General features: G+C 42.6%; 1 protein-coding gene across 1 annotated transcript in view; it reads left to right on the forward strand.

Annotated features, from left to right (window-relative positions):
- Positions 1-12052, forward strand: part of CACUL1 (CDK2 associated cullin domain 1) — an 87844-nt gene that overhangs the window by 30886 nt on the left and 44906 nt on the right. The window contains exon 4 of the mRNA XM_053310048.1: positions 5363-5458. Coding sequence (XP_053166023.1) covers positions 5363-5458 — 96 coding nt within the window. The remainder of the gene's footprint in view (positions 1-5362; positions 5459-12052) is intronic.

Genomic DNA, 12052 nt, shown 5'->3' on the forward strand with positions numbered 1-12052 from the left:
ATGTTTGATTCTGGAGACCTTTAAGCAACTCTTATTAGATTCAGAATAGTTGGGAAGGTGGGGGAAGGAAGTGACAAGTCTGGCTTTCATATCAGAAGTCTAAATCAGTGGTTCTGAACCTGGGGGCCTTGAGATGTCACTGAACTACAGATCCCATGATCCACAACCACAATAATTGTAGCTAAGGCTGATGGGAGTTGTAGTTCAGCAACATCTGAAGGCCCTCAGGTTGGGAAAAACTGGTCTAAACTATAAATCTTGATATGTGATATCTATTTTTGTTTCCTTACCTGAAAAGGAAGTTGAAATTAGGAAGTGGAACTGTATGGTTTTTCATAATGTTCTCCCACCAAGCCTATTTGCATAGACCTACTGACATGATTTGTTTCTTGCTTATTCTCCAATCATATGCTCTAAAATACCTCAGTAAATATAAGACCTCTCCCATATTCTTATTTCTAACTTGGTCAGTCTCTGTGACTCAGGCCTGCCTATTTCTGTCATTCAGGGATCATAAGCTGTCATTGAGAAACTAATTCCAACAGGAAAGATTCCTGTCCTAGGCAGTGCTTGCTAAAACATCCTCTGTTTGCCATAAACATTTCAGCTGTCATCATGGGATTCCTATCAATAAATAAAATGGCAGTGCAACAATAACACAGCAAGCACAATGGAGAAGAATGTCTGATAGGCAGATGGCATAACAATGTGTTTGTACTATAACGACTGATGGAATTCTCCAGGACAAGTAGCTGTACTGTTTTTGCTAATGACAATTGACTAGTTCTCTGCTCCCAACTGCATTTGCCCAGGAAGAAAACACATATGGGTGTAAGTAGCAGCTTGAGGGAGTACGCTTTTCATCAGAAAAATGGTGCAAGAGGAGAGTTAATCCCTCTCCCTTCTGATTGTGGTCCCACTCTGCGTGGGACACAGGTTAACACAGGTTAAATTATTTCAATAAAATTGGAATTCCAATGTAATCATTAAAATTCAAGTACAGAGATGGAATTTGTACAATTTTCATTGTATCTAGATGGAGAATATTTTCTGACAACAGATCATTCCTGCAAAAAATAACTTCTCAAAATTGTGTATAGGCCCCATGCAGTAATACTTACAACAATGAACAGAGTTGGTAAAATGGCAGGCGTGTATATTTTACAATGTGACTCTGTAGCTTTAATGCAGATCCCTCTAGGTTTGGAATATCCTTTCCTGGTCCCAGACTTTAAAAGCAAACTTGAGGCATGTTGCAGTCTAGGGGCTAGGTCTGTGGCCCATTTGGCACTGAATTCCCCCAGTATACATTTGTATACTGCCAAAAATTGCATCCATTAGTGCTTTACATACAGATTAAAACAATAAAATCACAATAAAGCCATAAAACAATTAAACTACCAATAAATACCAGTAAATATCAATCAACAGCCAACCCAACTAAGAGCTAGCCAAAGGCTTGATTAAGCAGATGTGTCTAAAGAGCTCTTCTAAAGACTGCTAGAGATGGTGTGAAGGAATGAGGCCTGAACCTCCTCTCTTTGTGTTACAGACTTTTATACTACATATGTATTTGCTTACTCCCTATGTTCAGTATTAAAAAGCAGTGCTGGTTCTACAGCTTCTGTTCTACTGTTTGGTTTTGGAGGGAAACGGGTTTTACTGGTTAACCTTTGGAGGGAAAAGAGGGTTTCAGTAGACTCAGCCAGAGAAAATATAAAAGCCTACTTGGTGGCAGCGGCGACTGGTTGAGACTGGGCTGTGACAGATGGTAAAGCCCTTCCTTCAGCATGGAATGCAGTCCAGAGCCTCAGCGTGGTAGGTATGGCACAACGACCATGCAGACAAGCACAAAGACAGTCATCAAGAAATAAAGTTGAGTATGCTTATTTAGAGGACAGTCTCGGAGAACAAAGATTAAAGATCTGGGAGAGCCAGCGTGGTGAGTGGTTAGAGTGCTGGACTAGGACTGGGGAGACCTGAGTTCAAATCCCCATTCAGCCATGATACTTGCTGGGTGACTCTGGGCCAATCACTTCTCTCTCAGCCTAACCTACTTCACAGGGTTGTTGTGAGGAGAAACTCAAGTATGTAGTACACCACTCTGGAGGAAGAGTGGGATACAAAATGTAAAAAAAATAATACAATAATAAATTTTAGACAGATATACTTGCAGTGATGGAGCATGTGCAAGAGCTTCTGTTGCCTTGCCCCAGGATATTGGGCCCTTACACTGCCAAATGTTGTTGTGCACTGACTCATACAAAAGTTATAGCTTGCTTCTAAATGAATCATCATGACAGTGGAGAAATTACAAGCAACTACATTTGTGATACTTACTCTTGCTGGAGAAGGTAGGGGAAATACAAGCAAAAGAATAGATAAGCAGGACCAAACGTTCACAGGAAAATCTCATGCCATCAGCTGGAAAATGTGGAGAAAAATACAGATCTCTAGAGTACTCTGTATGTAATATGTTGTTAGAGGTGGACCCCTGTGTGCACTGAACTTAATTCTGCATTTGATTATGCAAACGACTCCTCTCTAGGCATCTCTTTTAAGTTCTTGGCAGTCTCCAATATTTAATTGAGCAGACTCTGAAATGTAAATTTCATTATAAAAGAAAAGGCAGAGGAGCTTACTTCATACATAATGCTAAACCCTAGTTTAGCACAATGGGGTTGAACTTAATGCAGTCTCGTGCTCTCCTCTTCTCATCCTCTTGCATGCTAGACGCAGAGAGTAAAAGCACTTGCTTTCATTTTAAAACCAAACTGCAGTTCTGCATCAATTAAGTATTTTGAAGATTTGGTTGGTTGGTTTGTGCAAAATAAAATCATGCTTCCCAATGACCTACAGATATCAAATTTTGCATATACAGTTTTGCCACTTAGATTAGCTGAATGCACTACAGTTCTCAGATTAAAATTTGCTATATATGATAACTATTCAATAAAATGAATTATGTTTGTAGTTGAAATCTTACAAATGTCAAACTCATCTTCCTTTTTGCAAGCACATTAATTAGAAATGCTATTACCTATATTATTTTCTTAAACTTTCCAATAAATCATTGTAGTTTATGCAAAATGACTTTGCCCGGTCAATGATGGGCCTCTTCTAATGGTTGCATATAAACTTGAACTGCGGCATTAGTAACTGGAGTTTGAAAGTCAGGATAACAAATCACAGTTTGATCCTGGTTTGATATTCTGGCTTGTTCTAACTCTAGTTAGTTAAAACTCTGGTTTGTTCTTAAAGTGAAAGCAAAAGTTTTCACTCTGTTCCTCTTCCTCCCTCTCCTGGTAATCAAGAGGGGAGAGAAGGGCAATGCTGTCTATTTAGTGTTGTGTCTGAACCAGGCCACTGGATGATTTCAGACATTGCTTGCGGTCAAGGTGAAACTTTGGCTTTGTGTAATGTCTTCAAGCCTTGCACAAGTGTGCTTCACTCTCCCCTTCCTTCGCATAAATTAGAAGAATCCTACTTCAGATTGCAGTTAGAAAGAAGCTGGTATTCTGTCATCCAGAACTATTGATCCTGTTTTATTCTGATCTCAATGCTTGAAATAAACCTTGGGTTCACATCTAGGTTTATTTCAAGCACTGTGGTCAGAATAAACAAGGATTGGTCGATTCACATGGCATGACTGATCCTGGCTTCTTTCTAATTGCAATCAGAATTCTTCCAAATTGCAGGAGGGGAGAGCATATGCTCTCAGGGATGTAACAAGAAACCAACATTTCACCTTCTTGTGATGTCTGGACCTGCTCACTGTGCTGAACAACATATTGGGCAGGACCCAGACTTAAGTCATGACTGAGTGCCACTGAAATAAATTAGATGTTGTCATGACTGAAGTCTTGCTCATGTCAGTGGAACTTAGTCAAGAATAATGTAGTTCAGCTCCTGCTCATTAACTTTCCCCTTATACTGAAACATCTATTTTTATATGTGCTTATTGTCTTGAAAACCGTTTCCTGCAATAATGCTCTTGAAGCCAAGGACACTGGTCTACAAAAATGAATTTCTAAATTAAGCTGCATCTGAATTGTTGTGACTCCTTTCAGTGAATCAAAACAAACTGCTGTGAAACAGCATCAGGTTTACTTTTCTTGAAGTTCCTTTGTCTTAGAGGATGGGTGAGTTAAAAAAACAAAAACAAAGCCCCACTACTCCTGAGTGTTAATGGTTTTGCTTTACATTCTACTTTTAGGAAACTTGGGCAATGTTGTCTTGGGCAGGGAGGGAAGCCTGGCAATAGACTTTTGAGGCAACATGGTGATCTGTCCATAGCCCTGAAAATAGAGGTGTATAAACTTGTTTGAATTGTGGTTTGAGCATGTTTCGGGAGCGGGCCCAGGAGCTTTAAAAAAAGAGAACAGGTCCTCACCTGTTTTCTGCCACCCCATGCAGCTTCCCACTGACTTGTATCTCAAGAAGCCCCGTGTGGCATCAGTATGCACATGGCGCCATGTGCATGCTGCGCCATCAGGAAGCTGCATGGGGCAGAGGAGAGCAGGTAAGGACCTGCTCTCCTCTTAAAGGTCCCAGGTTCCGCTCTCAAAATGTGCTCAAACTGCAGTTTGAATCACAGTTCTTGCACATCCCTACCTGGAAAACATGCAATGTTATGTCATGCCATGTAAATGAGGCCTTTTGTCAAATGGTGGTGATCTTGACAACCACTTTTTCTAGACCTGTTTTCTTCCATGAGCAGATACACCGCTTGACATTTTTTGATGCCGTAACTTTGTAATTATTGAACTAGGAAAATTGCTGTAGTTCTTCTCTATGTTTCATGTATTGAATTACACGTGGAGAAACAAATGCTGCACCCTTTTTCAAAATATTTATGGTGCTTCCAGTAATTGCAGCCAATTGACTCTAACTTGCTTGAATGTTCTGTCCAAGGTCTGTTTCATGAGTGGATCCAGCAAGACTAAATTATGGTTATTAAAAATCATTATTAGTTCAGTGCTTGTAATGTGAATGTAGTTTGGAAGACAAATTAACATCACTCCTTGATACAAAGTTTCCAAGTTGTTCTTTAGGATTTCTATATAGATTATTTTGCTGGAGCTAAATGTAATATACTTAGACCTGTCTTTTCAATAAGGATTAATGTTATGTTATGTTTTGAAAGATATGATACATACTGTGGCAGTTAGCAAAGTAGTTTTTGCTTCAGTTTGGTGGTCTTGGAGGAGAAACATTGTTGACATATGATATACGTTTCCTAATCTTTCAAATTATTTAGCTTTGAGGTTTCAAGTTTTTATTTACTTGCAAGTCCAATCTATTTACTCCAAGTCAGATTATCTTCATTTTTAGTAAAGCAACCACCTTCTTTCTCTTGCAGGCCAGCCCTCCAGATCTCTACATTGAAAGGTTTAACATAGCACTCGGACAGTATATGGGAGCATTACAGAGCATTGTGCCTCTTTTCATATATATGGTAAGTTCCTAAAACAATGTTTTAAATAGTGGATAGAATGTCAGGCTATATGAGAGGAGAGGTACTTATTTTCATTTCTGGTGTGAATGTCCTAAGATTTATTTTGGGAACTCGTATGGCAATATGTAAAAACTATCCTTGGTCTTTCAGTGTTGCCTTTTATAAATCTAGTTGCCTTTTATACTTAGAGCCTCACCAAATGTTTCCTTTTCAAAAAATTGCAATGAATTAATTGCAGTTGTCCCAATGTCAGCTAAATATGTAGTAACCAAAGGAAAGAAAAAGAGGAAAAAACCTTCATTGATCAGATTGGTTTGATAAAATTTGGGTCATGTTAATTATGGACAAATCAAAAGCACAACCCCTGATCTAAAGCTGTCTTACAAAATTGGATAGCTTTCATGAACTATATAGATAGGTCTTAAGGCAATACTAGATTCAACCAAGATGTTTGAAATTAAACCAAGACGTGTGAAATTTATTAAAAAGCCAAACAAAATTACTCATAAATGCATAAAAGATAACATTAGGGGTGTGCATGGAACCAGGTGGTCCGGTCCGAGTCTGAACCTGGACTCGAACTAGGCCAGTTCGTAGAACCCCCCACCCCCCAGTTTGGTCTGGAGGAGTGTTTGTGAGCTTTAAAAAGCTCTTTTAAAAAAACATACCCCCTCTGGGGTAGTTAACCGAGGCGGGGTGGGGGGTGTCCACTGAGGTTCCCCCTATTCCCGCCAGCCTCCCTTAGTCCATAAATAAGCCTTTTGGACGGTTTTTGCCCTCCCGCCCCTGCACAGTGAGCATTTTGGAGGCTGCCGTTCCTGCGCAATGGGCCTCTGTGTGGCCTGGGTCATGCTCTGTGTGGCCTGTTTGCACATTCCTAGATAACATACATCACTTGACATGATAAAGCCATCACCTGTTCTGGTTTGATAACTTTGTTCTTTTGCATTGTGGAAATTCCATAACAAAAAGGTAAAGGGAAGTGGGACTGTTCAGGTACAGGGCATTGCAATGGTCAGAACCTAGATTCTTGTGCAGTCTGTATTGTGAGTAGTGTGGTAGTCCAGAGCCACAGTCTTCCTCGCTCTGCTCCCTTTGACTCCCTTCAAAGGTCTCCTGGCGTCTATTGTGGGTATCCTGTCCCTAGACTGGATTCCCATTGCTGCCATAGCCCTTGTCAAAGGTTTGGGGGGAAAACATGGCATACGTCATCCAAAGTGATTCCAGAGGTCTGGCATGTCAGTCACACACACACCCCGCCCCCCATGCTGCTCACAGTTACAGCGCTGGTCTGAAGTGGCAAATGTCATAAGTGTGCTGGTGGGTGCTTTCATGATCGACAGCCTGGGCACCCCAGGGTGACAATCATGGAGGCATCTGCTACCACACTTACGGCACTTAAAAGAACACCATAACTGCGAATGACATGAGGGGGGATGATTGCATTGGGGGGCAGGACTTCGGGACCTGCCTTGGATGGCTTCTGCAAGTACGCTATTCTTTTTCCCAATGTCTGAAGAGGGCTCTTGCCTCTCCCCATTCCGGGAATCCTGTTCCTTTTGCTGTTCTGGCAAGTTCACCAAGTGGTAGTCCCCTGCTGTACTCTTGTGTGTCCATGCACTGGTTTCTTCTGTTGTGTTCCTCTGCTAAATTGGGTCTCTTTTAAAGAGCTGGTAGCAGCAGGGAAGTAACTTGCCTAGGGAGCAAGAGGTTGCTGGTTTGAATCCCCACTAGTATATTTCCCAGACTATGGGAAACACCTTTATCAGGCAGCAGTGATATAGGAAGATGCTGAAAGGGATCATCTCACAGTGCGCAGGAAATGGCAATTGTAAACCCCTCCTGAATTCTACCAAAGAAAAGCACATGGCTCTGTGGTCACCAGGAGTCGACACTGACTCGACAGCACAACTTTACCTTTACCTGAGCTGTTGTACATTCCTCATTCTGGATTGTCACAACTCTGTTGCAGTTACCGCCTCAAACTTCTGATTTTTGACCCAGGACCTGGGGAATGGACACCAATGCTCTTATTCTGGTCCAGGGGCTACCAGCCTCGATGTACAGTGCATGCTGTTTGTTGAAATTCTACATTTACAGATTCTGTAGAAATGCAGAAGATTATAAAAGATTTTATAATCTGCCATGGCAAAGGATGAGGACTGTGTGTCCTTTCTTAGCAAACACTATTTTGCAGTATAAAAACATATGTAATTTGATTTGTTTAGCTCTTGGACATAGTATTAAGGTGATTATGGCATGAATGCTCCATGTGTGCTGTTTTCTGGGGAATATTGCTAGGATGGAAGGGAAATGATACACAAATGTATCTTGCTATCAAGTTTTATCTTGCTGAATCTTTATTAGCAGAGTATGGAAAAGCTGAGGGAAACCTGGTGATAAAAGCCTACTTCTGGCTGACGTAGTAAACCTGTTTTGGGACCTGTACCACCTGAAGTTGCAGGTGTGTGTGTTTGGGCGGAGGGGGGTCCATGTGCATGAACGCAGTGCACAGAAAAAGAATGCCTATGGGGGATAGGGTGGGGATACAGGTAATGAATGTGCCATTCTGCCCTGAAAAGAACAAGCCCATGTCTAAATGCTTTTTTAGCAGTCGATTTTGTAACTTTTCATACTGGTTTAAATGTTGAGATTGTATTAACTTAAATTTTTCTCAAATTAGGAAAAATATTTGATCCTTCAGACACTGATTTTATACATCAAACCTTATTGGGAGCATTGGGTAACAGAAAGTTCATAGGAGAAACGGTGAATTATATATGCTGTTTATCAAAAATGGATGCTTATATTTTTGCTGCAGTGTAATACTTAATTTGATCAGATAGCAATATAGCCCTAACTTCTTTCCATCACTTTTGCGGTGGGGTGTGTGTGTGTGTGTGTGTGTCTTACAGTACCAGTGGTGATATAAGCGTGTGTGTTCAGTCAAGTTGCAAAGAGGCCTTGCAAAAACTATTTCTTGGGAAAAGTGAAACATAACCTTAACCTCATTTGTGTGTAACTGTGCTAACCTGAGCTCTTTAAGAAATATTATTGTCACCTTACTTATAGGAATTCAGTAACCTCAGCTCTCTGATTTCCATTCTTGCATAGAAAACATTTATTAAAATATGGCTAGTTACTAATTAGCTAAAATCATGACCTGAATGACTTCTGACAAGCTCACTTCTTTCTGCTGATAATTTGTTAGTGTTTGTGAGCATGGCTTTCTACCCTGAGATGAGACACATGCACAGCACTTCACACACTTCTAGCATACATTCAATTTCTGGGTCAAAAGCAATCATCAAAAATTATATAGACCTGTGGGAAACTTGTCCCCAATCTCCATTTTCTTCTAGTAGAGCTGCTTGGTACATGTTGGGATAGTGTCCTGGAAGGCACATGCAATCCTCCTTGAAAGCAAACTGGAATGTGAATGCAGTGGCATTTGAGGATTTCCCCACCGCTGGCCACTCTTGCTTCTGAGCTCTATGCAGGCAGCCCAAGCATTCATATGACTGGGAAGTGGGGTAGGACACGCTTCCACCCTCCTGCCTCCCTGTTAGTCCAGGTACAAAACCCAGGCTATGCTGGTGAAAAAGCTTTTCACTGGTTCGATCTTGGCACTCCATATGAGCAGCCCTACCCCGTTAGGGCTGAGCAAACCCAGGTAGCGTTGCTTGTGTGGACAATCTTGGTGTCATGAAATACCAGTATGGTTTTCCTAGAGCTCTGCTACAGCTCAGATAGGTATATGGCTGATAGGACCCTTAAGCTTGAAACGCCAGAAAAGCTTTCTAGAGCTTTGCTACTGCCCTTGGAATATGACTGATGGAACCTTTAAGCTGTTTACACTTATTTTAATTCTTCCTCCTTTCTGAACCTTAATTGGGAAAGGCAAGGTAGTAATGAAGCAGTGCTCACTTCTTGCATCATATTAACTGTCCATCTAAACATTTTACTGACTTCAGAGTCAATACTCCTGGTATACTTCATCCAGCTGAGTGCAGTCAGTTCTATCTTTACGAATTTGTTTGAAGGAAACTTATTAGTTGACAACCGTTTGGAGACTCATGACAATACCTGAAGTTTCACATGTTTGTCTTGTCGATCACAGTTCAGAAAGCTGCAGCTAATGCAGAATGTGCTAGTTCACTTCCTGGCAAGCTTGCCAAGGAGAGAGCAGATCATTCTGGTGCTGGTTCCTCTGCAATGGCTTCTGATTTGTTGGCCAGTTTAAAGTGCTGATACATAGGAACCTAGGAAGCTGTCTTATACAGAGTCAGACCATTGGTCCATCTAGCTTAGTATTGTCTACACAGACTGGCAGCAGTTTCTCCAAGATTGCAGGCAGGAGTCTCTCTCAGCTTTTATCTTGGAGATGCCAGGGACGGAACTTGGAAAGCATGCTGGTGCTCTTCCCAGAGCAGGCCCATCCCCTAAGGGGAATACCTTCCAGTGCTCATACACATAGTCTCCCATTCAAATGCAACCAGGGCCGACCCTGCTTTGCAAAGGGGACAATTCATGCTTGCTACCAGAAGACATTTATATATTACAATATATTATATTTATATACTACTCACTCCTGATGGTTCTAGGCAGTTCACAACAAAGGCAGGGGGTGGGGATCTTTTTAAAAACTTGGCAATCCTTCAGGAGTGCCTCTTCCCAAACGTACTTCTTTATAATTTGACGTCAGCAAATGAAGCCCTGCTGTGTGTCCTGTTGTCATTATTAGAGCAGTGAAATGTGCAAGGGCATGGGGCAGTTCAGTTGCTTCACCCTCCTTTGGAATTCTTTGCCTAAAGAACTCCAGTTGACCCTCTCTTCAAACATATTTCTTTTCGAAAGCTTTTAGGTAGTATCCACTGTGGCACTCCAAGAAGTACTTACTGAGGTTGAGGTGCTCTGTAAAGTTGCACTACTGCTAATGGAAAAGGAACTGCCTGAACACATGTTGGGCAAGGAGTTCTCTGCGCACATATGGGCACATGCAAAAAGTAATACAAAGTTGTGCCAGAAGGTCCTCATTTGCATATAATATATACTGAGTTGCCAAGGGAGTGTGGAATAACTAACCTGCAAGGGAGATGCATTTCTTTATGCAACAACTGTGTGCTTCATCCTTATGTTAGCTTGACAGCATTTACACTAGCACAAGACTAGTCTGGCTGCTGCCCATCACTATTATAAATAAGGGCATCTACGTGACTGTCAAAAACAGGGCTGTGCCATTAGGTGGTAAAACTCGGATCTCTGGGTGGTTTTCAATACACGCAGACAGTAGATGCAGGCAGAGTTTCCCAATGGGCAGAGCCAGTGTACAGCCCCCTGCAGTGACAGCCATGGCTTCGGGAGCAGGGGTGGGCATCCCAATCTGCAAGGGATGGTGGCATGGGCAGCCCCAAAAGAAAACCTGTGCTCCAAGGAATCTGCTCTCTACGCAACAGTACTGTGAGATGGCACCCAGTCTCACAGGCACATGTATCTGCCTCCCCTCCGCACATCCACAGAACTGGCCTGGGAAACTCATGGGATCTCATCACCCCCTCAAGCCCTCTGGAATGTCAGTGCCAGGGAAATGCATGCCCTGCCAGACAGCTCCTCACAGCTTCATGTCAAGTTGTTGCCCAACCAATGAGCTGCACACGGAGCCTAGCAGTGCAGCTCCCCAAATCACCTAGATGAAGTGGCACCTGCAGCATCCCTTAAGAAGTCCTCCTCCCCACCCAAGCTCTGTGTGCATCACGGCAAGTGGTACAAGGAGGGCCAGGGATTGACAGGTGTGGGAGAACCCCAGTGGGGCAGAAGATGGGAGGGCCCCACTGAGCAGTGCAAAATGAGCAGCAAGTCTGAGGGGCAGGAAGAGAGAAAACAGAATGCAGCTTGTCCGAGACTTCATGTCACACAACACAGCTGCCAGTGAGTGGTCTACTGAGATCCTTTGCAAACTTGGCACGAACCAGGAGGCACTAAGAGAGGCAGAGAGGCGTGCCTACCTTAAGGCTGCTGAGCATACAGCAGACATACAGGCAGCAGAAATTGTGGTTATATGGGCAGAATTTGCAGAGAGTGCTGCTTCCACAAGTGCAGCTATTACCCATGCAAGTGAGGCCATGGGTGAATGCTTCCTCCACTCAGATGAGGCTTTTGCACACAGCATGCAGGCACACATGGCACAGCTTGAGAGGAATGCACAGCTGCTAGCTGAACAAATTGTGTAGTCCCCACACACCACTCCCCCAAAGCTGCCAGTGGGAGTGAGTGAGTGAGTGAGTGTATAAAATGATAAGGTTCTCCACAGTCTTGGAGGAAACTGATTCTAAAATGGCTTTTGGGCGGGCTATGGGGTGCCTTGGTCGGCCTAATGGATGATCTCAAATTGGGAATTGATAGAGGAAGTGTGGCTCTTTTAGTCCTTTTGGACCTCTTGGTGGCTTTTGATACGATCAACCATAGTATCCTTCTGGAGTGTCTGAAGGGGTTGGGAGTGGAGGCACTGCTTTGCAGTGGTTCCACTCCTACCTATCAGGCAGATTCCAGATCGTGTCCCTTGGAGACTGTTGTTCTTCAAAATCTGAACTTTTG

This window comes from Hemicordylus capensis, chromosome 3 (genome assembly GCF_027244095.1).
Source record: "Hemicordylus capensis ecotype Gifberg chromosome 3, rHemCap1.1.pri, whole genome shotgun sequence".
Classification (NCBI taxonomy): Eukaryota; Metazoa; Chordata; class Lepidosauria; order Squamata; family Cordylidae; genus Hemicordylus; species Hemicordylus capensis.